The 27693-nt window shown below is 33.8% G+C and overlaps 1 protein-coding gene across 1 annotated transcript in view; it reads right to left on the bottom strand.

Annotated features, from left to right (window-relative positions):
* LOC129218260 (delta and Notch-like epidermal growth factor-related receptor) overlaps window positions 1-27693 on the bottom strand; it is a 115127-nt gene that overhangs the window by 63429 nt on the left and 24005 nt on the right. Inside the window, exon 2 of the mRNA XM_054852488.1 lies at window positions 8467-8579. Coding sequence (XP_054708463.1) covers window positions 8467-8579 — 113 coding nt within the window. The remainder of the gene's footprint in view (window positions 1-8466; window positions 8580-27693) is intronic.

The raw sequence follows: 27693 nt of genomic DNA, 5'->3' as shown, positions 1-27693 counted from the left end.
TTTATGCGTGCATACACGAGTTATACGTGTATATACGAGTAAGTACGTGTACATACGAGTATTTTTGTACATATACGTGTATATACGTGTTGACTCGACGATATTCGTGTATACAGGAATTCTGTATTTCTACGTGTATATACCTACAAGTACGTGTGAACACAAGTAAATATGTGTATATACGATACATATTTGTAAACACGAGTTTATACGTAAAAATACGTGTTATCCCGAGTATATTCGTTCACGGAGATATGTTTAATTTCTAAGTGTATGTACAAATTTATTTGTGCATACACGAGTAAATACATGTATACACGAGTATATACGTGTACACAAAGGAATATACGTATGGATACGTGTTAATCCGAGTATACTCGTGAACAGAGGTAAATTTGTATTTAAACGTATATATACATATTTATGCATGCATATACGAGAAAATACGTGTATATTCGAGTAAGTTCGTGTACAAGCGAGAATAGATGTCCAGGTTCCTTTTTTAGCCCGACTATACTTGTGTACAATGGTAAATTTGTATTTCTATGTGTATATGCATATTTGTGCGTTTATACATAAATAAATGCGTGTATAAACGAGTATGTACGTGAACACACGAGAGAATATGTGTATAGATACTTGTTAACCCGAATATACTCGTGTACAGAGAAATTTGCTTTGTATACACATATTTATGCGTGCATATAAGAGAATACGAGTATGCACGTATTCACACGAGTATATGCATATAGATAAATGTTACATCGAGTATACTCGTGTGTAGAGGTCGTTGTATTTACACGAGAATATGCATATAGATAAATGTTACACCGAGTATACTCGTGTGTAGAGGTACATTTGTATTTAAGATTGCATATACATTTTTATGCGTGCATACATGAGAAAATACAAGTATATACGAGTATGTACGTGCACACACAAGAATATGCGTATAGATACGTGTTTAACCCGAGTATACTCGAGTAGAGAGGTACATTTGTATTTTTGGTTAAAATACATATTTATGCGTGCATACACGAGTTAGTACGTGTATATACGAGTAAGTACGTGTATATACGAGTGTGTACGTGTATATACGAGTGTGTACGTGTATATACGGAGCTGTACGTGTTAACCTGAGTATATTCGTGTCTACAGGAATTTTGTATCTCTACGTGCAAACAGAAGTAAATACGTGTATATACGAGTTCGTAAGTGTAAACACGAAATTTTACGTACAAATACGTATTTCCCGAGTCTATTAGTGCACGGATTTATATTCAAACTTCTAAGTGTACACAATGTTGATCAGTACAGCGTTTACAGACTTTCAGGGCAGATAGAGTACACCTAGACGGGGGGAAACACATAGCAATGCATGGTCGGAAACACTTTCCTGGCGCGGTAGTGTCAACACCAATCACCAAAAAGACAAAACACGAATAAGAGAAGAGAACGTGTTCAGAATCTTTAGTACAGCAAAAAACTAAGGAAAAATAAAATTAAGGGGCCAACGATCATCATCAAAGAAGGTGTTCGAAATTACGACCCCGCCTGTAATATCGAAATTTAGCAAAAATACCGGGCGGGTCCCGGACTTCCTGGTGGAACAAAAACCACGTGTGCGCATGTACCGTCATCTGATGCTTCGGTTTACGTAGCAACATCTGTTGTATAGACCAGACAAATCTTAGCAGTATTTTTGCTGCATTAAAAATAATAAACATGTTTTCTCCTCTTAATCGTGCCCTGTCTCGCGCTTTGTGTCGTCACTATCACGTCTAGGTGCACTGTATCTGCCCTGAAAGTAAACGCTGTACTGATACATCCTGTATACTTATTTATGTGTGCAAACACGAGTAAATACTTGTATATACGAGTATGTTCGTGTACATACTAGAATTTGTGTACGGATACGTGTTAACCCGACTAAATTCGCGTACAAAGGTAAATTTGTATTTAAACGTTTATATACATATTTATGCATGCATATACGAGAAAATACGTGTACAAACGAGTAAGTGCGATTCCACACGAAAAAGGACATAGATACGTGTTTAATCTGAGTATACTCGTGTACAATGGTACATTTGTATTTCTACACGTATATGCATATTTATGCATTTTTGCACGAGTAAATACGTGTATATACGAGTGTGTACCTTGTACACACGAGAATATGCGTATAGATACGTGTTACCCCAAGTGTACTCGTGTACAGAGGTAAATTAGCTTTTAAACGTATATATATATATATATATATATATATATATTCATGCGTGCATATAAGAAAAAATACTTGTATTTTCGAGTATGTACGTGTACAGACGAGAATATGCGTATAGATACTTGTTTAACCCGAGTATACTCGTGTACAGACGTACATTTGTATTTGTAAGTTAAAATACATATTTATGATGCATACACGAGTTAATGCGTGTATATACGAGTAAGTACGTGTATATACGAGTATGTGCGTGTATACACGTATGTAAACGTGTTAACCCGAGTATATACGTTTACACACTAATTTTGTATTTGCCACGTGTATGTACATCAAAGTACGTGCAAACACAAGTAAATACGTGTATATACGAGTATATAAGTGTAACTTGTTATCCCGGGTATATTGGTGTACAGATGTATATTTTTATGTCCAAGTGTATGTCAATTGCAGATACAAAGAGGGGTCATGAAACCCATGACCCGCTCCCCCCCCCCCCCGCGGGGAAAATTTTGAACGTTTGCTTGAAAAATACAAAAAAATATCGAAACCATGAGAAAATGTAATAATCTTTTTGATTTTTTTTTTGGTGGTGGGGGGGGGGGGGGACATTACAGTAGGGAACCTCGATAATTTGAAATAATTGGAATCCGACCCAATCCGGAATATCGAAAATCCGGAGAATGAAAAAAACAAAACAAAATAAAACATACTCACTGAAAATCACCTTAAAAGGAAACACATAGAATTACAAATAAACAGTAAACATGTCTACTTTGTTATTACAAAGTCTGTAATCTTCTCCTGTGACAGTTCATTTTTTTCCCTATCAAGTAAAACAAATTGATTCAAAAGTTGCATTGCGAAGAAAATGGAACTCAATCAACGACATAACACGGTCTTGCCCGTGAGAGGGTTAAATAAATAATTATTATGGAATTTTGACGATCGCTCTTTAAATGTAAAGGGAAATCGGTCAAATCGATCGAGCCGGATTATCCGGTGATCCAGACTAACGGGGTCCGTGGCGCCGACTTCAAATTTGTAAGGTTTGTTTTTGAAAAATTTTCGTGTTTTAATAGGTTTTTTGAAGGTGGGGGAACCCCCAGAATATGAGGGACTTTCTTATTTAAGGAGGGGTATCCCCTTACGTAAGTTACTCAGAAACAGACCATGCATCAGCCATCTGGATTTAAAAAATTCAAGCATTTTATTCCAATAAAACCAGAAGCAGTGTGGTCTACGGGGGGGGGGGGGGGCTTGGTCAGTGGAGAGGTTGGTTCAAACTTAAAATTTTAAGCGCTTGTTTTTGAAAAAAATTTGTACTTATGTTTTTTTGGGGGGAGCCCCCTTCCCCCGTAATTTGAGGGGGGTTCAATCTAAGGGGGGTATCCCCTTAAGTTACTTTGAAACAGAACAAGCATCGGCCATCTGGATAAAAAAATTCAAGCATTTTATTCGGATAAGATCAGAAGTGGTGTGGCCTACAGGGGGAGGGGGGAATTAGTGGGGGCGTTTGGCGCAGACTTCAAAATTTTAAGGTTTGTTTTTGGAAAATTTTCGCGTTTTTAACCACCCCCCATAATTTGAGTGGAGTGAATTTCTTTTTGAGAGGGGGGCATCCCTTCATATAAGTAACTGCAATAGGGAATAGGCATCGGCTATCTGGATATGAAAAAAATCAAGCCTTTATTCCAGTACTAGTGGTACCCGCACGGCTTTGCCCGTAATAGAAAATTAAAAGGTCTTTTGGTCCGCCTGTATATTTACAAATAATGTATGGTGAATTTTATCGCCAATTGGCTTATGCCCATGTTATGGTTTCACGTTATGGTAATCTCGTCCATCTTATGATAATTTTGTTCCTAAAATCGGAATAGAAAAAGAACTACATCGAATTTTCGAAAAATCGCTTCGAGGTGCACACCCCCATGATACAAACTAACTTTGCCAAATTTCATGAAAATCGGCCGAACAGTCTAAGCGCTATGCGCGTCACAGACATCCAGACATCCTCCAGACAGAGAGACTTTCAGCTTTGTTATTAGTAAAGATTCTGTGAAAAAGTACTTAAAATTTTAATAGAAAATTAATAAAATCGAATTTTTGAAAAATCGCTTCGAGGTGCACACCCCCATGCTTCAAACTAATTCTGTGTCAAATTTCATGAAAATCAGCTGAACGGTCTAGGCGCTATGCGCGTCACAGAGATCCAAACATCCATACAGAGAGACTTTCAGGTTTGTTATTTAAAAAGAAAGGAAAAGGAGAAACATAAAGAAGTAAAGAAAAGAAAGATAAAGAAAGATAATTTTCAGAACAAATTCGTTCCCATTTTATTAAATTTCTGTGAAAAATGGGCTTAAAATTGGAATAGAAAAAGAGCAAAATCGAATTTTCGAAAAATCGCTTCAAGGTGCACACCACTATGCAACAAACTGACTGTGTGCCAAATTTCATGAAAATCGGCCGAACGGTCTAGGCGCTATGCGCGTCACAAAGATCCAGACATCCAGATATCCTCCGGACAGAGAGAATTTCAGCTTTATTATTATTAAAGATAGTGAAAAAGGGCTTAAAATTTTAATAGAAAATAAATAAAATTTCATTTTCGAAAAATCGCTTCGAGGTGCACACCCCCATGTTTCAAACTAATTGTGTGTCAAATTTCATGAAAATCGGCTGAACGGTCTAGGCGCTATGCGCGTCACAGAGATCCAAACGTCCATACAGAGAGACTTTCAGGTTTGTTATTTAAAAAGAAAAGAAAAGGAGAAAGATAAAGAAAGATAATTTTCAGAACAAATTCTTTCCCATTTTATAAAATTTCTGTGAAAAATGGGCTTAAAATTGGAATAGAAAAAGAACAAAATCGAATTTTCGAAAAATCGCTTCGAGGTGCACACCACTATGCAACAAACTAACTTTGTGCCAAATTTCATGAAAATCGGCCGAACGGTCTAGGCGCTATGCGCGTCACAGAGATCCAGACATCCTACAGACATCCTCCGAACAGAGAGAATTTCAGCTTTATTATTATCAAATCTTATGTGAAAAAGGGCTTAAAATTTTAATAGAAAATTCATAAAATCGAATTTTCGAAAAATCGCTTCGAGGTGCACACCACTATGCAACAAACTAACTTTGTGCCAAATTTCATGAAAATCGGCCGAACGGTCTAGGCGCTATGCGCGTCACAGAGATCCAGACATCCTACAGACATCCTCCCGACAGAGAGACTTTCAGCTTTATTATTAGTAAAGATAAAGAAGATAAAAGATAAAGAAGACCAAAAGCAGTATTGTATACCAAATGGAGGCGGGGGGGGGGGGGTAGTGTGGGTCATGTTGCAAACTGCGTCACTCCAAAGGGGATGTTATTAAAAATCATTGATTTTTTAAGGTCTTAAATTGGTAAGGGGGGCAGCCCCCCAACCCCCAATGTCCCCCCCCGTAACACATTAGGAGCTACTTAATATTCATTGGGGGGGGGGGAGAAGAGAAAGGAACCCCTTAAAGAATCCAAACGCAATCTGTAGTTTTAACAGTGAAGATTTATTTAAATCTGATTAGATTTAGTATAAATTTTAATCTGACGAAATTTAATCTGATTACTTTAGTTGACTAAATCAATCTGATTAAATTAGTTTGACTAAATTCAATCTGATTACTTTAATCTGAACTAAATCAATCTGAATTAAATTAGTTTTTTTAGTCAACTAACGAGTTAGTTTAAACTAACGTTAATCTTCGTCTGCAATTGAATTAAATTTTTAAAATATTAGTCTGAACTAAATGGGAGTCAGATTACTTTAGTCGATAGAGGATTTAGTTGATTAATGCCCAACACTGGTTTAAACTAACGTTAATCTTCGTCTGCAATTGAATTAAATTTTTAAAATATTAGTCTGAACTAAATGGCAGTCAGATTACTTTAGTCAACTAATCAATCAATTACAAATTTAGTTGATTTTTTTAGTTGATGACCAACACTGGTAGACATGTTATTGCTATGGAAAAAGAAAAATTTTAAAAGTTTCCACAAAATTCAAATTTTATTTAGTGACATAGTTAATTATTGTCATAACATAATAGAATGAGTGTAAAAGGACACATATTGATGAATTGTCAGTAACTTTAACTGTATTTACCTTTTTTTTTTTGCTCTAATATAAGGCCTATTGACACAAGTCGCAAGTAAAATAGTTATCTTCCTCTTCGGCCCCAGAGCAGCTTTCATAGGCCCAACGATGACATTGGATGTATTGAATGCATCCCTCACCACCCTTGGAGTCCGAGTAAAGCTCATTGCAGTAAATGCATTCAGTATTGTCATCATCTTCACTGGACTCATCCCTCATTTTCTCCTTCGTTTTTTTTTTTTTTTGGACGCTTTTCTTTTCTGTCTGTTCCTTTTTGGCATCTTTATAATGTTGCCTTTTCTTTGATTCGTTTATCTTTCCTTCAGGATTTTTTTTTCTTCCGTCCATCTTTGGTCTTCTTTCCATCATTTTTCTTTTTCTTTTCTTCTAATGCTGCCTGAAGATGAAGTTTGTATGGGAAGCCCGTCAAAATGACAGTTTTTCCTTTTTTTTGTCCTGCATCGGCTGCGGGTGGTACCCGGTTTTGCCCCGCACTTACAGTTTTCATAAAAAATGCCGTCATATGACTATACAGAATGCTACAGACAATTACTTAGACTGATAATGATGGTAATTGAATGTTGTACAAAGAGAGCTACACACCTTTTCTGTTGCAGACACAGGAACTTAGTATAATCGGTTTAGTTTTGTTCAAAAGTTTTAAGCAAAAACCACTCAAACAGAATTTTCTTCACAGGAACGAAAGAAGCGATTCTATTGTGATCTAATTTAATGGCCGCTGCTTTTTCATCAAAATGGAAGGTAATTCCTCTCTTGTCCACGCGACTACAGCGCTTACAGAGGCTAGAAGGGGGTACCCGGTTTGCTCCCAACTTCCCGGTTCTACCCCACTTTCCCTTATGTAACTAAAATTGCCCCAAAATAGCACGAAGCCAACAACATACGGATAGGTTGCTGCTTATACGATATGCATAGTACAAATGTGAGAACAATTATTGATTAAAAATGATAAAGTCATCATGGGAGGATTTGCGATTGAAGTTGAGAGAGAGGGTTTCATTTTTTAACTAGAGATGTTATCAGTTGCTGTTATTTGAGGTCATCCCAAAATAACACGGGAAATTTCTTAGCCCCTACATTTTCAAAACGAAGAAATACATCGCTGTCTACAATTCGTCGGCACCAAGCCAAACAAGCAAATGTGAAAAATCGCGAATCGCGTTTTTAAAATCCAATGGCTAGCCGTAGTACTCAAAAAGGCTACTTACTGATTATACTTCAAACGACTGTTTTACTCTTAAAGTTATCTACAAAAATTAAAACATTGAAAATAACTAAACGCATCAGGTAGAAAAAACTTATAGTTTTGGCTCTCTTGAAAAGTGCAAATTTTCGCATTCGTTAGCATGGTGCCGACGAATTAGTGACTGAATTGTCGTACCATGTAATCTAATTATTTACTGTTACCTTTTACCCACACAGCCTAGAACTGAACTAAATTTCTAGTGTCGTGCGGCATCTTATGACTTTCACCAAACCATAGGGAGTTAGGGATAAAGTACGTAGTAAGTTTCACTTGATGAGTGCAATATTGACTACTACTATTGAAAAGAACAACTGAATGCATAACTAGCTAAGTTAATAATAATTTGGTAAGATTTTGGAGTTAAAAGTGAAGCTCAAGTTTTTTATAGTGTATTGAAAAACTTGATGTTTATAAAAGAAATTATCTATTGTATAGTAACAGTGCTGTCGAAGCAAAATGTCTCCTTATGACTGGTATTCAGGAATTAGCAAATATATTTTTGAGTACTTAATGTTTGTAGGCTGCTACTTGCTCTGTTGATGCTACATAAAATCATTTTGAAGATTTAATGTTTATAATGATGTAATTAGGAATCGGCGTAATATTCTGTTCATAAAGTATTGTATTCCCGAGAGCCGAGATCAGGTGGGCGTACTGATAATATATTGAATAGCTTTTTGAAGACGTAAAAAATCATGTTTAAAAAGGTTAGAAATGTATTTGGATTATGCGATTGATCAAAACTTGTCACCTACGAATTAAATTAAGATTGGTCTCTTGCTATTATATGTTTCAACTGAATTAAGAGAGTACAAATTAGGTATAAGTACTTACACTAGCCAGTCTCCTTCTTGAAGTTCTAGTTGAATAACATGATTTCCCTGAATAATGACATCTTCTTCAGACGAATTTCTCTGAGTGCATTTCCGTGTGAAGTAACAAACCACCTGTAAAGAATTTTCAAAATTATAAGCACGGAAAAATTTGTATGACTTTGAAAAATGCTTTTTATACTATTGCTTTTTTAAGTGCTAGGAATGCAAGATCTTTTAAAAATATTACTTTAAATTTTGCACACGTTTAATTACATTTTGTGAAAGATCTTGCCAACTGGATGTTCTTGTAGCTAACTATAAACACTTATATTTAATGTAAGAAGCATGCAAATCCGCGCGTCACGAAAAGAGATAAACTTATTTCGTGACGTTTTGTAACATTGTAAGTTTATTTATTGTATGATAAATAATTGTGGGTTGTCACCATTGTGAACTTTGCGTGACGTATGCAATATTTCTTGTGATTTGTGCATTACAAAGTTGTTCTTTCTCTTTTAGTGAGGACAAGGACAAAATTTAGTGGATAATAGTTCTAAATGTCTAAGGAGCCACTAATAGACACAACAAAACGAGTTGTAACGAGTCAAACGTAAAATACAAAAAAAAAAAAAAAAAAAAAATACAGGATTCGAACAGACATTAGTTTTAAAAATAGCGAGCTATGGTTTTTGGTTTACAGTTACTTTGCAATTTCTTTTTCTAACTTAATAAGTGAGTAAGGGAAAAAAAGTCATTTAAATAAAACAAGAGAAGTTCTCTTTTTTCTTTGGTCTTTCCTAAACGTTGTTGCCGTTTAAACCATAGTTCAGTTAACTGGTTTAAAATGGCCTAATGGTTTCATGAAGTTATTCATGAAAGATACGTCACTTTCCAAGGAATCACGAGGGAAAACTACGATGAAAGATTCATAGTAGAAACACAATAAAACGTTCACAGAAATTAAAAAAAATAAAAAAACTTAGACACCCCAAAAGACCTCAGTAGAGACTTTTTTCGAGGAGGAAATAAATACAGTCGAACCTCCATATATCGAACTTCCACATATCGAAATTTTCTATGTATCGAAATTCCAGCAAATTTCTATGTTCATTACATAGAAAAATTGTTTCTATATATCGAAAAAATCTCTATATATCGAATTTTTTTTCGAGACATTCGTAGATTTGTTTTTCCACTTGAGACTGTCTCATGAAAAATGAAGGTTAGGGGGGATAATTATGTTCACTAAAGGTTGCTACGAAACTCATAAGGAATCTGGGGTTGAGGGGTGTGTAGATAGGTCGTTGTTTCGTTCTAGAGTTCTTACATTCCCTCAAGTTTATTTCAAGTCTTAGTTGTAACCATTAGCATTGTAAAATCAGTTTCAAGTTCTCTCTTTTGTCTGTTGATTATCATTCCTAGTCTTTTTAGCTGCAGTAAAAATCATTCAAGTTAAGTAGATTTATTTTTTACTTTTCTCTCGATTACATTATCAAAACGAAAAGCCCTAATGTTGCGGATCAAGTTGAATTGAAGAAGAATGAAGATGTATGAAGGCGCAAAAATGTAATTTCTGTTATTTTTTTAATTATTACCTTATATTTTAATCCGATGCTCGTATCAATTTGAAATTGGGTTTCGTACACGTAAATTAGCTTTATTTTTAATGTTTTAGGAGACTTTTAGGATAAAATAAGATTGTTTTTCTATATATCGAAATTTCTATATATCGAATTTTTTTCCGACAGTTTGCTACTTCGATATATGGGGGTCGGACTGTATTCGGTCTCAAATAAAAGTTTTTAAATTTTTTGCTAACCATGGCAAATGAAAAATGAAACTATGATCTTTAAGCAAAGCCCGAAATATATCTTTTAGCATTTCTCTAGCGTTGATGGCATCGAAACTCATAGTCCAGTTACTTAACTATAAAATGGCATCGATAAAAGAAGAAAAAGGGGGAAATCGAAGTGAGAGGGTGCATCATAGTTCTGTCATGAGGTTCATTCCGCCGAAACCCATTTGCTCTTTTTTTTCTAAAAACTTTTTTCAAGTGGAATTTTCGTCGGCTTCCCAGCGATTGCTTTTGAAATATTCTTTCTCCCAAGCGGAAAATCAATGACTAACTTCAAACCAAGAGTAATTCCTTTTCCGTTTCTTCAAATACAATCGAAATGTTCTGAATCGATGAATTGCCCGGCGCATATTGCAACTGAATTAAGTACCAATAAGAATTTTGGAAATATTTCTTCAGAATTGCACTTTAACCAGCATTAAATCTTAGTTAATGGTATGAGACCTCGAAGCATAAAATGCAGTTTGCACTGTTAGTTATTGCCAGAGAAATGGAATAACTTGGTCATGGTTCACAGATGACAAACATTTAAGGAAGGCATAAAAGCAAATTTCATTGTTTTTTGAAGATAGGGGGGGAGGGGAGCGATTTCAAGAACAAATCCAACTTAGTGAAATAGTTATATATAGTTGAAAAAGCTGCAACAGAAAGTGACTGAGCAAATGGAAAGTTTTTTAGTTAATCTTATTTGCGTACCTTCCTGACATAACGATCGTGCAATTTTAAGCAGAATATTTTATTGGTACACGGGAAAAAAAATTTCACTCATGTAGGTTACAAGCATTATATTTTCTTTGTAGTAGTATTTCCTGATTTAATGGCGAAAATTAAACTAAAGAATACACACTTGTCCTGTTGCCAATAAAGGACAATTCCTACATGTCTCGTAACCAGAATTATTTTGTTTGCCATTTTCAAGCAAACGTCAAATTTTAAGGTTTCCTTTCGAAATGAATTTACCCGAGGAAAGTGAGTCGTCAACACCGAAAAAGCTGTTGTTCTGGAATTGATTGAAAGTTGTGGGTATTGAAACGTATCTGATTTTTCCATTCCAAAAGCATTTGAAATTGTGACTGAAGTCTTTAAATAGTTGTGTTGTACGTCGGAATAAGGATTCGTTAAAATAATATCTCTCCCATCAGTGATTAGACGGGAGTTTTTATTGCAAAAAAGTAAGCAAAATAAACAATCTATCCTCAACATTAACACACGTTATGAAATGATGAAGTTAATGAGACATTATCAGATAAATTGGCAATTTTATATGGTTGGAAAAAATAAATGCTAATTAAATCAACAGTAACTGTAAAGTTTGGACCAATATCTCTCTTCATATAATACACAGTACACTTGCTTAAATGAGAAAAGAAATAAAAGCTCTGTGCGAAATTTTTTTTTCAAAAGTCGTAAATGTCCTGATTAGATTTATTAAGCTTTTATAATATGCTTTTTTTCAGCTCAAAGTAAGTGTATTTATTCAAGTTAGCATCATGTTAAATTTTCTTTTGGTTTTTTTGTGATTTTCATAAATATAATTTTTTTTTCTCTTCATTTGCTGTTTACTAATAAAAGTATAAAAATATTCAACATAAGTCAAAAAAAAAAAAAAAAAAAAGACTTGATAGCTAACGAGGATTAAATATTACAACATTTTCCCCATTAATAGGAATAAAAATTCGGAAGAGTCAATTTTCTTTTTGATAACGAAAAACAAAGTAAAATAAAATAATCTTGAGAAACGTCAGCTTAAAAAGAAATCAGCTGTAATGTTGAATAATCCCAGCATCTTTAAACAAGGATTTCAACACAAGAGAACATCTTTATTTGAAATGGTTAAATGAGGATTAAACGGATAAGACTGATGATTTGTTTCCCTTTCAGATTGGAAATGATTTGGAACTCAGCTACCGTTTGTTTGATTTACTCATTTGGAATCCTTTTGGGGTTTTGTATGTTGACACGACGGACATCTCTGAATGCACTTTCACTTATGACGGTCCGAGTCTGATTTATGTCTGGTGGGAAAGGGGAATTTTGTGATTACGTAAGCCATGTGCTTAAACACAGATTTTGCTTGTAAATATCTGCCTCTGCCGTAGATTATGGATATTTCCCACATATCACTAACCGGCAAGAAAAGTAACACAACTCAAAAAAAAAAAAGTGATTTAGACTCAAATATTACAATACGAGCAAAAAATATGATGTGAAGTTTACTGTTAGTTTTGTTGTTTAAATTAATTATGTATACTTAAAGTTTGAAAACTTTTCTTCTAAGTTTGATGTGACACTAGTCATTATATAGTTTTAAAGCCACCATGGTCCAGATTTGTAAGATAATTTAGTGCAAGTTTCGTGTCAAGAAAGAACTATAAATTCAGCAGTAGTTAGTACATTTTTCAAAATTGTGAAGTGTGTCACTTCCCTTGCCGGGGCGCTATACAGTATAAAGGACAAGGTTTTGGTCAGTTAACATTTTTGTATGTTCTTTTTTGTTTGGATTACCAAAAAGTAAAAAATTCATAACCTCATACTAAAACTACAAGGCGATATCTTTTATGAGTTTTTTTATCGCAAACATTAAAAACTTTTTTAAAACTGCTTTTGGAGTAATTCTATAGAATTTTCTTGCATTTTCATCTACCGTGGTTTTTTCTGTGCCGACCAAAACAGCTATTCAAAGTAACAATTGTCGTTGCAATAACTATAAATTATGGGTCGAGACATACTTAAACCCGCAAGACTCATATTGTGCGAACACAGAAACTCGGTCACCAGTTTTTTGAAAATGACCGCAACGTCAATCGAGAATGCAGAATATACGACTGCGTCGGTAAGAGACTAAAAAGTCACGCTCAAATAAGATACAGATCTATTTTCTTGAGCTGGCCAGTAGAAGACATGTGTCCAAAGCAATAAACATGTTCGGTCTGATCTTCGAAGTTGGTTAAACAATCTTTTTCACTTCCTAAAAAAATCATAGTTATTGAAGCTTCTAACAACTCAAGATTACATTGTTTTTGCAGACGAAAACAAGCACTTTTCTTTAATGTGTTCAAAGCCTTCTCGAAAATATTTTCCTCCGATTCGTTTACTTTAACATTTGTAAGAGCGATTAAAAGAAAACAGCTGAACTAGTGAAACTTTTTTCGTTAAAAATGAGCTAAAATCAATGCTAAATTCGTAACTGTTTGCTTCCAGAAAACCGTGATGCTTTATCAGGTAATTTTAATCGCATGGTGAAATAAAGGTCATCTTCTTTGACTTAACTGCGCTGAGTCAGTCAGACACTTAAAAGAGAGTAAAGACCATAACGCTTTCATTGATTACCAGTAATTCTCTCTTTTTGCAGTTTTGAACTTTAGTGCATTTCTGAACAAGAACTGTATTGAAGATTTTTTAGAATATCTTAAAGTAGTGGTTGACTTTTCAAATAATCGATGATAATTGTTTCAGACGCAATTAAGTTTCGGTATTAGTATCATAAATTAATATTATTACATCACAGGAAAAAATGAGCTAATTCAAAAGGAATTTAAAGCGAAATTTCGGCGGGTAATTATATCTGAAAATAATATTTACAACATAATTTTTTTTCTCTAAAAGCGTCCTTTGAAAACAGTTTGCATGTATACGGATATGTAGTTTATTGTTCTTACGTTACTGTGAAAATTTTTTATTTTTTAAACCCGTAGCTTGTTTACTATTGTTAGAAAAAAATACTAGTTTTTATTGACCAAAAATCTTTTCGGCATTTATTATTTAAATGCTTGTAAAGTAACGTTATTTTTGCTGAATTAAACTTGTAATTAGTAAACTTTTTTATGAAGAAATCAATCTGGAAGAAGCCAGGCAAAAATAGATCGAACTGTAAAAAACTTATGGAAAAAATCAAGACCTACAATGAATTGTCGAGACAGTGATGATGATGAAGAAATATATTTTTATTTTTATCGACAAATTTTTGCCTTTTGAATGTACTGTTGAAATATTTTTACCATTAAAACGCCTTTTTCCCGTTTTCAAAACTCATGATTTTCAATTTTGTGCCAATTTGTATCTAACACACAATTTAATTGTATTATTCCAGTTTCTTTTGTACATTTCATATTCAAAGAGCTTAAGCCTGCAAGTTTGTGAAATATTCTTCCCTCATTTCCAATTTCAAACAATGCCATCCAAAGCATCAGTATCGTCGTCTTGAAAAATATAATTACACTTTCCTTGGTTCGACGTCATTTTTTGACAGACACGTTCAGTCGAGACGACGCCTCTTTTGCAGTTGTTTTTAAAGAAATGGGCGGAGATGATTCGACGTCTGACAAGTGTTGACATTTCCGCAAGGAAATTCTGAAGGCTTAAATCTAATAAAAGATAAATTTAAATTTTTAAAGGAGTGGAACTAGGAGAAAGAGGATTAAGTAACTTTGCATCGATTTTGGAGCAGAAGTTTTAAAGAAACTTGCGTGCGGTCGAATTTATTTGCTAGATTTAGTATCATAAAATGGGTTCAAACTGGGATATTTTCATAACTCTATGATTACTTGAAAAATAGCGATAAAAAAAAAAGCTGTGAAAAATGAAAGTTTTTCCTTTAAATCGATACTTTTGCTGTAGATAATTTTACTACTTTACATGCGAACTTCAGAAATCGTAAAAGCGAAATTTTTGTACATAAACGGTTCAACAGTTAAGAAAAACGAATTCGCATTTTTATTGCACTTGATTAAAGAGTAAGAAAATACCCAGACTTGAAGCAATTATTTTAAAACCAATAAAACGTCAAAACCACAAAACATGACCTAACTGAACAATATTTTATTGGTTATGGTACGAAGAACATTGTTTAGTGCCAAAAACTGATGAAGATTCATATCTCTAAGGTGTGCATCCACCGAGTTTGAGGTCAAAGTGGCCTAGGTAGACTATGTAGTTGCTTCAAACAATTTGATTACTACTAAGTACAAACGTGCATCGTGCCTAATCACATATACGAGGCATATTCGGGAAGTAAGTTCCGTTTTGGGGAAAAAAAATATTTTTCCAAGCCAAATTTATTTTTACATGAAAGAGCGTACCTTGAATTAATTTTCGCTTATTTAAACTATGGCCCCGTTAATGTTTAAACATCTGTCGTAACGAGTTACCAGTTTTTCTTTACTTAGAAATTTCACGCCAATAACGATGACTACAACTCCACAACATTTTGTAAAAGTTTTTTGAAAATGCCGTCATTATGAAGAATTTATTCTCGTGCATTTTTTAACCAGATCATAGTTGACAACAGAAAATGTTTACTTGACTATAAATTTCAACCGGTTTCACATTTCTTACGTTCAAAAATCGAATCACAGTACAAATCTCACAAACGGTGTTCTCAGTAATTGTCTTAACCATTTTAAATGCATACATCCAACATGTGATACGGAAAAACGCAATTAAAAACAGACATCCTGAATCCCAACTTATAACAGACTTAAAATTATTTTGTTATTACCATATTTTTGCATATCATAGTTCATATTTCCTACTATTTTTTGTTCCAAAAATGCATTATTCCAATTAATTATGTATATCTGTTTCTAATACTTTAAATTTTCTAATTATTTAAGTAAAGCAATTTCTCCAAGGAAATATTGTAAGAGAAAACAAATCAAACTCATTGTATTTTGAATAGCAATGCATTAAAAACTTCCCTCTTTGTTATTTAAATAGAAAATATTCGTAAAAATACATTTGCTAAAATGAAATAATAAAAACTGACGGAATGTTGATTTATGTAATAAAAAGGAAAGCAATTTTAAACAAACTTAATTTTTCATATTTCCTCTTCATCCTAAACCTTTTAGAATCTCAAAAATATTAAACACGATGTACGAAAGTGCCCTGAGAAAGCATTCAGCTTAAAATTAATGAGTTGGCATTTTAAGTAGCTTAATTCTATCCCTTTCAATTTAAATTCTTCGCATGCAGCGGAAATTTTCCACGTGTATTCCTTTATTAGCTTTATCTCATGATACTTGCGCAATCCGTGCCATTTATCACTTAAAGTAAAGAGGAGGTTCCGAAAATCCGTTTAAACCCACATATATGTGCAATAGTATAAAAATGTGGAATCCACGTTGAAATTTTGGTTTACAGAAAATGGGAGAGAATATTTTTTGCCTTAGTAGTCCGGAAATAAATGCTGGTCCGAATTAATAAATGTTGTCATTTTATCGAAATTTGGTCAGTTGGAGCAGTTCGAAACATTGGATGAGCGGAAAAAAATTGCATTACTTCAGTTATCGTGATATTTAAAACTAAACACTTGTTAAGCGATACTAAGGCAATATAGATTTGACAACTGAGTAGGTGTCACTATTGTTCAAGGATGGCATCGGGGGAAAAGTGATTACTAACTAAACTCTTTTTTTATAATAGGGCTACGTTAGAGGCACAAACGTTTGCAGACGAAGTGCCATCCTCTGATATGGCATCCATTCTTTCACGTGGCACCACTAATGGCGTATGCTTTTAATGGTGCCATGTAGTTCGGTGCGTACGGCGAGTACTTACCACGAGAGTTTTGAAGCCCAATTTTCCCACTAGATGGAGACAATTGGACTCTTTTCGATGCGAAACTGTACTAAGAATTTAATTTTGAAAAGAACACTTCAAGTCAAACGAGTACTAGAGGAATCTTTTACATGCCGCTTAATTGTACGACATGGACCCTGTCAATTTTCCGTATCTTAAAAATCCACTGACTGGAACCAGGTTCAAATCTTCTGCTTTGGGCGTCTAACCACTACATCACTCTGCTTAATAAACTAAAGTGATCTTATGTTTTCTTCTCCAGTCGATCTACAAACGTGAAATTGCTTAGACTATCTTCTTTGTTATGTGGGAGGTCACCAGAAACATTTGGTTATGAAGTTTTGCCTTCTCCTCTTTGTTTGTTGTGCAATTTAGGTACTTCTAACTACTATATACATTTTGCATATTGTAGAAATTGAAAAAAAACTAAGCTGGTCACGCTTCCTACCTTTTTGGGCGTGATTTTAGTTTTGAAGTAAATGACATTTTTTTTTATCTTACAGAATGTCAGTGCTTAGTTTATTTTTTCCAAACTTGCTTCTGATAAAACGGTTTTAGGTTACATCTCGCGGTCACATCTCACCCCGGCAAGAAAAATGAAACAACTCAATTAAAAATACGCACTGGAGAAGATTAAGGTTTTGAGCGATTTAATCTCAAATGTAACACTCGTAAAAAAAATTCAGGGAGGAGTAATGGGATAATGACTCCTCCCTTCGAAGCCAACGCCCAACCTTGGCTGTTGAGCCATTAGGTGACGCGCCGACCAGAAAAGATGAGCCTCTGTGAAATAGGTGTCCGGGAATTCTTTACTTTGGTCGGGAGCAGAGCAAGCCTTTAGATGTTCCGCGTTTATGATTCCGTAGCCACATAGGTGGCACTCAGGTGATGTCAGGACACCAATACGGTCGAAGTGTGCGGCAAGATAACCATGCCCTGTCTTCATCCTGAAAGCTGCCTTGCTTACCGCACGGGATAGATTGCGATCAACTAGTTAGGATAATAACTAGTTAGTTTTTGTTGCATACTTAAAGTTCGGAAAATTTTCTTCTAAATTATTAACTTTTAATAATGTCTAAGTATCGGACTATATCGTTTTTACGCCACCACGTACCAGTAATGTAGTATGCTAACTTAGTGCGAATTTTGGGATAAGGAACAACATTAAATTTAAATTTTAATTCAGTAGCTAAAACGTTTTCCTCAAGTTTTGAGTTGTGTCACTTTGCTTGCCGGGAGGTGATTGCAGCCCATGGAAAGGAGGTTGAGTATCGCTATTGTAGAGCATATTTAGCTGCGCGCTAAGTTAATGTCACTGTTTTCTATCTACACTATATGACCAAAAGTGTATTGGGACACTTTCGAAAGTTAACATATTTAAGGATTTCTCAAGAAATATGAGATCAGTTGCTTTGTAACTTTGTCACAGAAAGGGTATGCTCCAGCTGTCATTTTCCAATAAAAGTTAGATTACCTATACATTTCGGGGATCGGTAACAAATTGAGGAAAACAAAAATGTTTTTTCATCATCATTCATCGTAAATAGATGTGAATAAGCTGTAAATTTCAGAAATTAGTTAGCTTACTATGTAGAATTATTTTACATATTTTCGAGAAAGTTTCACTGATATTCACGAAGATATTAGCATTTCTATCAAAATCACGAATTTTATTTGAAGGTTTTTTGCTCATTCATAATGCGCAAAGTTTTCCATCAAAGCTTGCTAAACTTTCAGAAAACTTGACAGCATGAAAGAGAAGTACAGGGTCCATTATGAAAGTAATGAGCATTTACTGGCAAAATTTGTTTATTGATCGTAATTTGTACAAATGTTCAATATTCTTCAAAATACATTCCTCCTGCATCAATACACTTGCGGAGACGTGTTAGCCACGCCTGAAAGGCACCCTGAAACTCCTTGAAGGGAATGCCTCTCAGGAACGTTGTAACATGGTGTTGGATGTTTTCCACGGTTTCCCAATGTTTTCCTTTCATCTTTCTCTTGAGTCGGGGAAACAAAAAGAAGTCACATGGAGCTAATTCGGGACTGTAAGGGGGTGAGGGATCACCGGGGTGTTGCTCTGGGCCAGGAAATTGGTAATAATGAAGGCTTTGTGACTTGAAATGCAATCGTCGTTGAAGGCTTCTTGCAACATCTGGAATGTTTCGGTTGCATTTTTTCCAAGCCTTACGCAAAACTTTACGGCGTTTCGTTGTTTAAGCGAACGCTCCATCGTGTCGTGTTACAAAAGTTGAAAACACACTTCAAGCGGAGGCACGTATCTCCTCTCACACTGCTCGAACTCAACTGACGACCGGATGCATTGAAAGGGCATGTCCCCACCACATTTTCCAGCCAGTTTTACCGTGCTACCATCTATCGTCGCGTCACAATAACATTATGCTCATTACTTTCATAATGGACCCTGTATAACACTAAAATTTGAAATTAAAATGTTGAAAATTTGATAAAATATGGACATTTAAAGCATTTTTTCATTGCGCATGTGCGAAATATAGCAATTTATAACTTCATAGTCTAGAATCCAACTAGATTCCTCAACCCGTGATAAAATTCCAATTGAATATCTTAGAAATTCGGAAAGTTATCAGCGATCTAATGAGCCGAATAATTCTGGGATAGTCGACGCATCATGAGGGATTGTTCGTAAGTTTGCAACATTTGCTTGCAATCGTTCCGTGTGATTTATGATAAAAACAGATTATTTGCGAAAATATTATACTTTACAATATAAAATATTTATAAATTATAATTTTTTTATGATGTTGAGACGTCCAAAGCTTAATGTTGGCAAAATTTATGAACAAATTATTGTTAAAAAATAGATAGTAATACCTTTTGAAAACAACCTCTACTTTTATTCAAGATTATTTTTAATTGAACATTAAATGTAGTTCATGCTACTGATTATCGGAATATATCTAAGTTGAATAGCTTATTCACATTTTGGGTAATAGTTGTAGCGTCACATCTTATGGACCATAGAGAAACGTATGGCCTATCAATTTGCATATCTCCCGAAATATTTATCGTAAAATTAATGCTCATGTTATTTACGTCACAAACATTTTATGTACAAAAACTCCGCTATATACCGAAAAACTTATCTTGAATGGTTAATTAGGATTATATAAATTATCATAATCATGAATTTGAATAAATTATGATTTTTTCCACTTCAAAGTTAATTTGTTCAAGAAATTCTCACCCTTTTAAATTTAGACATAATAGTTTACCAAAACACGCGAAGTGTGACTCACATACAATAAAGTCAAGAAAGCTAACGCTTATAAAGTCATTATTTCTTGAACGAAAAAACGATATTGTGTTATGAGGAAAAGCTGAAAATCACCTCAAGAGGCTTAGCTGCCATGTTTTTCGGAAATGCTGATCCATTAACGTAGTAGAAAGCTATTGACACAGCACCCTTCCCCTCACATTTCAGTCCCACTGGCGTAAACGATGTCTATTACCCCTACAGCTGGCTTTTGAGTGGGAAAGATCCTATCAACCTTAGCAATGTCAATCGCACGTTTTCCAACAGAAGGCAGGAGCTTTTCTAAGGGGTGGAGAACTCTTTAGTCGAACAGTTTCCTATGGAAAAGTTACCATCGGAACTCCATCAATCTTAACGGCTAGTCAGATAAAAAATGAGTTGGCAGAAGTATTTTTTCTCACTTTCTTATAACAAGCAGCAGGGGAAATATATTTTCCGTAGTTTTGGAGGTTTGCCAGTATCGGGAATCCGGCAGGAAAAATTTGCACAGGGGGTACATAGTATCACGGACGTTTCGTTTCCTTAAACGGATTATTCTTGACCGCAGGATCGAGTGACGTTATCCTTCATACTCTTGAGCATCTTGGAATAGAAAAAAAGCAGATATGAAAAGAGAGTATTTTTATTTGGGGAATGTTATTATATTTTCAGTAGAGAGATGGAAATGGTATGTCAAGCACAAAGATACTTTTGTCAAGACAATTGTTATTACTTTTCTGTTTCAAAATGTATTAATCAAAGTGTTTGTTTCGACTTAATTTTAATACGTAACAAGTCATTTTTTACTTAAATTGTTCGAAAAAGAAAATAAAAATGTTTAAGAAAATAAAAGTTTCCAAAAGCGAAAAATTGAATCTAGAAGTTAGCGTTTTTGAAATAAAAAATCTTAATAACTGACATCGATTTTTTTTATTATACAGTCGACTCCCGCTACAACGCGATTCAACTTACGCGAAATGGCTATAACGCGAATTTTCCAGGAGTTTTAGAGCCGACGTGAGCGAATTCCTCGTCCACAACACGAATTTCTTTAGAAGGATGTAGCGGTTTCGTTATTGCCAACTAAATATATACTTTGTAAATGCTTTTAAATCCCATTAGCATCACACTGATCATTGAAAGTTTCCACATCAAACTAGTCTAGGCATCACGCTGTTAGTGCATTAAAAAATCGCTCAGCATCTTTCTTTTTTTACATTCTAAACATTAAAGTTGATGAAATATAATAGCACCTTAGTGAGCTGTTTCATCTAAAGCTTATGAAGATGGGGGGGGGGGGGGAATAAAGTTTTTGAAAATAAAAAGAAGATTAAGATTCTCGATATGCTTGGACAACTACCAAACGTTCACGGTAGCAACGCAATAAGTATGAGTGAATCTTCCATACGTACAGTTAAGTCAAAACAAAATGATATCCGTTTAAGTTCAGAACTTAGTTTCAATGTTAAAGCTTGCAGAGTCTGAGTAAAGTATATGAAAATGGAAGCTGCTTTCTTGCATTGTGGATTAAAGAGATTGGGAAGAGGGGCTTGTTGCCATAAATGGAAGCATAAAAAAGAAAAGGTGAAGCAACCGTATTTTAAAATGTATTGAATAAAAAATAACGATCTGATTATGCAGCATAAATCTTCATCATCTTCATTTTTTAACTCTTAAATATTATTGCTGTATCTACTGTACAGTACTATTATAGTGCAGCATTTTATTATTACTACATACTGTACATACCGTGTTGTTTTATTTTATCAATCATTCTTTTTGTGCATTTTAACTATTTTATGTTGAATAAAACAGCTTTATTATTTTTTAAATACAGTAAAAGTTGAGTTTTTTATGTAATAAAATGTAATGTATAGTTGAGGAATGCTTTAAAGCAGTTTGAGGGGTGCTTACAAATGTTAAAAAATTTGGTATGTTTCTAAAAAATGTTTATGCGTGCATTTTTCCACAACGCGAAATTTCGACTTACGCGAGGAGTCTTGGAATGCATTCCTCGCGTAAGTCGAGACTCAACTGTATAAGTGATTTAAGGTATCATGGTTTAAAAGACTTTCATTAACTGTATTGGATGATATTAATATATTAATTGACAGATATCAAATATATATTGGGTAAGGGGGTATTCATTAATTACCAAAGGAATGAGTTTGGCAATTTTTACCCCCTCCCCACCTCCATGTAAAGACACGTAAAATTTTTCCAACTCCGCCCCCTACTCTTACGTAAGATTTCATTTTGTTTTTCAAAACAATAAAATGTTGTTAGAAAAGGATCCGTTACACTAAAACTCCTACATTTGCGTAAATCAAAGATTATTATTTTTTTCAAGTATATTATACTAACGACCCGTCCCGAACTTGTTCGGGTTAAAAAAATATATCTCTATCTTAAAATGTTGTGCTGTAGATTTAAAATTTTAAGTTTAATAGTAAGCAACTTTTTTGTTTGGTTTTTTATGAGATTTGAAGCAAATTGATTTACCTCATTTCCTGATTAAGAGAGACTAACTGATAATTCCCACTGAACAATACAATCTTCCCGCATGCACCATTGTATTATGTATCGTAAAAATGGAAGTTTAAACTTCAGATTTGATGATGGTGATGGCACACGAAATTTTCATTCGAAATTGTAATTACTTAAATTGGGAAAGCAAATATGCAGGGACCATAGGGATGCAAGGAATATGAGCCAACAGATCTACTGCTACTGATGTAAGAAGAACACTTTAAATCTTCTTGTTCCTTAGTGATTTTAATTGGTGTTCAATGCATTGCATAGACTAGGCAAATTAAAGTTGCGCAATAAAATTATTGGCGTATCGCCTTTAATTTTAAAAGCCTGAAGAGAAGTCCGGTGGAGTTAAGGGAATTTAGGAATTCATGTGGAGGATACACACCGTTGTTGGCAAAAACTATTGTCCTCTCACACATCCACGTGTAATTTGTTTTTACAAAGATTCTTGGTTTCAGGATTAACGCTGAGGGTCAAATCATTTAGAGAGAATTTCCTAACTCATATATTTTTATAAGATATTTTTTCCAGGTATTTTCCCGTTACTAGCTTGTAATAAGAAAGCCCCCGTCAAGTACGTAGGTGACACGTCTCATAATTTTGCCTGAACCTTTTTATCCTTTTAGGGTTCAATCTACGACTTCTATAGCCAATCGGTGGCTCATCGAAAGTTCGTCCTACATTATGAGTAACCTCTTAAAGAAAGGTTTCCCAATTGCCAGTTTTTTCTTGTGGAACATACGGGGTCTTTCTGGAGGAGATATTCAAAGTAGTTTAAAATTGGGACAGTCAGTTTTAAAGAGCTTTAAACAAGTCACAACATTTTCGGCTATGCGGCGGAGCTCACTTAATGATATTTCATCCCATGGCTTGCAGAAGGATTTGTTTAGAGATGCCAAAATTTTATGAGGTTTATCACACACCCTTGTCTCCTGCAAGAGGGACCAAACAGAAAAATCCATCGGGTTAAAATCTGGGAAGTACGGTGGCTATTAAGCTCCAATGAAGTCCGGAAAATGCGTCTTGCACCAATATTTAGTAATTAGCTCTGTGTGAAGATGCGGAATCCTGTTAGAAAGTTCATCTTTTGTTTTCAAAGAACTTTTGTGACCAAGGTAAGGCAACATCTTCCAAAATGAGTTTGCGATATTTTTCTTGATTAGTTTTATCTCCTGGTCAACAAAAACAAGTGGTATTTTCCCACTAGCATATATCCCACCCCAAACCATTACATATTGAGGTCGTTGACGTCTTTTAACAATGTAAGAAGGTCTTGGAGATAAGAGTGTATGCTTCAGCCGGAATTATAAAATACTTAACCAAAAATGTTTATATTGGATACACTCTAATATGGTAAAGAGTATCTCTAACAAAACATTTCAAGTTTGTAGGCAAAAAATTGAAAGAGTTTTGATACTTCCAATATTCTGGACTTATATTTTTGAAATTAATATTTCAAATAAAAAAACGATGAAATATTAAACAAACTTCATTGCAAAATATTCTCCGAACAATAAAATATAACATAAGCATTTGAAACGATAATTAAATGATTATATATTTTTTTAAAAAAATCATAAAGAAAACCTCACTTTTGCGACGAGAATCCATGGTTGGAAAAATGAGCCACTCCCAGTCCCTATATGTTAGTGCTGTCAATCTCAAAACGAATATTTCTTTCACTGATAATAAGAAGCAGAATGTTAAGAGTCAAATACAAAAAAAAAAAAAAAACAACAACAACAACAACTAATTTAATTAAGTATTAAATGATTAGCAGCTGTTTAAAGTTCATGTCCAGTATACCGGACGTCAGGTCTAAAGGGGTTAACCTCATAAAAGTTTGGAATCCCTACAGAAATTCTCATGCAAGGAATGGGATAAAATATCAGTAAGTAAGTTGCGGCCCATAGCCAAAAACTTTGTGACACGTTTAAAGCTCTGTGTTAATAAGGCTGAAGGTAGCCACTTTGAAAATTTGTAAATAGATTAAACGAAATAATGTATTCATATTTATTTTGAAGTTTGGTAGTAATATTTTCATTAGCATTAAAATTATACAGTACTATGTGTGTCCAAGTTATTATTTGTCACTCTGGAGTCAGTTGAGGAATTGGTCCAGTGACAAAATAAATTGTTGAGGATGTAATCTGTCGACAAAATAACCAGTTGAGGAAACCACCTGTCGATAAAATATTTAATTAACGATGTGACCAACTGAAAAATTTATCCGTTGAGAGCGTGACCTTTCGACAAAAACATTCGTCAAAGGAATCGCCTATATCAACATTTTTCTCATTGTTGCATGCATCAACCAAATACTAGTCCGGAAAGCCTAAAAAGTAACTCAGATTAGAAAGTTTAGATGATGCTAATTACTAGGTGCCATGCGTAACTTAATTCAAAAATAACACTAACTTTGTTTAATTTAAAGATCCGTTTAAACGCGAAGAAAAACATTAAACGCTAAATTAGGAAGCAAATCGATCAAAATGCATCCAGCTGCCTCTTAAACATAAATCTTTCGGCTCGGAAAACATTCCACTTGATCAGGAGGTCTCGGATCATTGACGCTATTTTAGAGAAGAGAGCTTTTGAGTGATTTATTCAGGTCGTTTGTAGTTTCGTTTTGCCTGACTGGAACTCGATGGAACTTCTAGCCCATGTAATACATATTTGCGATCTGGGATTTAAACGGAGCTCATTGAAAGTCGTTGAAAATGATTATTTCGAAATAAGCATATGTTAAGTTTAAGGGAGAAACTTTACGGGTAATTTGTTGCTTCACGTAGCAGCTATAAAAATAAATTTCGCATCTTATCTCTTCTGAAACTTTTTAAGTACATGGAAAATGAATTGGTTGAGTTGAAATTTATTACCGAAAATTTGGTTGGTAGCTACCGTAAATGTTATTTATTTAAACCATAAATGGACAAAGATTTGATTTTAATATTACGGATTAAGAAGTTTTTTTAAGGTAACTTTTAACTGTAATGTTAGAAAAAAAAATAGAGTTATTTATCGTCACGTGTGTGGCAGTTCAAATAAATTTCCTTTTAAATTTTTATGTTGGGGAAAAGGGGGGCTCATGTGAACACGGTGCACATATGAATATGGTATGTTTTGCTAAGATAACTTCAAGCAAAAAATCTGGAAAAATTCTCAAATAAAGACAGTACCAGTTGTACCTTTTGGACAAACATATAGACCAATGAGCCATTTTATATTTTTGTGGTTGTAATTTCTTTGTTTTAGCGGGTGTGGAATTTTTTTTTCTGTCTTCTGCACGTGGTAACATTTTTAAAACTAGCTGCTAATCTAAATCTAAGTATTACGAACCATTGTATGAACAATCAAGTAAGTTTATGACAATGTTTAAATTTTTTTATTAAATTAAAAATTTGTTATTTTTGCGAGTTAGCTCTAAAGTGGACGATGGAGCACTTGTGAGCAGAACATCTAGGGGCACAAATGAACAGTTTCCATAGCCGGTCTCTGTAATATTATTATTAGTATAGGATATTGTAAGTGTTAAAAAATGTAAATATATATAATTGTTATTTTCCTATAATCAGTTTGTAAATTTATTGTTTATTGTTATTAATGTTATTAAGTACTTATTTATTTATGTTTATTATTTTTATTTTTAAATTTTTTTTTGTTACTAAATAGTTGCTCAGTAATTTAGTGTTATATAATACTTACAAGAAATAATAAGACTCAAAATACTTTCATTTAATTAAAAACTCTGAAGTTCAAACTTATTTTGAACTATATTATCAAACAGTGTATGAAGCTTAAAAGCAAAATACATATTTAAAAACCGTTACATAATAAAAAATTCTTTGTACTTTGTAGTCAGATAAGTTTTTTTATAGTCTATTCAATGAGCAGATTGGGGCAGTACTTTAGAATTAGACATTGAGCAGTTATATGTTCGGGAAAAAATATTTTCTTAGTGTATTTGTTATTTAGGTATATGTTTCATATTGAAAAATTTTCCCTTAATATATGATGCTTCTCCTACATTTTCCCCCGTGTTTATATGTGCCCCAGGCCTGTTCACATGTGAACAACTGCAGACATTTTTTAAAAATATCTTAAGGTAAAGAAATAATTTTTTAAAAAGTCCCCAAAAAAATCCATAACACAAAGAAAAGTATATTCAATCATGGGGACACTTTTGCGTTGAGAAATGAATAATAATTGTTGAAAAATAAAGAAATGAAAAAAATTGTTTACATATGCCCCCTTTCCCCCTATATATAAATCATTTAGAGTTGTAAGTTAAAAAGTTGCTGACAAACGAAACTACTTTACTTGTGGGATTTTTTAAGCAAAAAATTGCTTACCAATTTCTTATTTTTCGCCCTTTTTTCCGAAAAAAAGTACCTATCATGTGCAGGATAGACTTTTGTAAATCATTTTTAGAGTTCTCAATTCTGGCAATATATCTATTCATTACAATTCTATTCTATTTAAATATATACTTTGCTTTCCGAGTAATTATTTTTTAGTTTTCGTTTCTAAAATAACCAAATAGTACGAAATTCCGCAGGAAATCAGAAATTTTGCGCGGCGCGTAACAACTCAATACTTTAATTCAGAAGAAATACACGAGAGTATAATTGGCATAAATGTTTTGTTTAAGAAATGCCCCACGTGTGTTTTTTTTTTAGGCAAAAGCATTTGTTTATTGTTATACGTTAATAAATAATCAAAAACTATTTTTGAGCTTTCATAAGAATACTTCAGATAATCGAGATTCAATGATTTATTAGTACATTGTTTTATGCTTAGCCCTAAGAGAAATTGCAATAATTTCCTAAAAGGACATAATTTTAAGAATGTGTAAAACATTTATTTTTTTCCAAAACGTTCATCCACATATATAATTTAGAAATTATCCAAATCGACGATCAATGAAACATGTAAGTGATTTAATTTATTTGGTTATTTATTTTTGAACTTACAATTTTGAGTCCGAAACAAAAAAA

The sequence above is a fragment of the Uloborus diversus genome, chromosome 3 (assembly GCF_026930045.1).
Source record: "Uloborus diversus isolate 005 chromosome 3, Udiv.v.3.1, whole genome shotgun sequence".
NCBI lineage: Eukaryota > Metazoa > Arthropoda > Arachnida > Araneae > Uloboridae > Uloborus > Uloborus diversus.
This window is presented reverse-complemented; position numbering and strand designations above follow the sequence as displayed.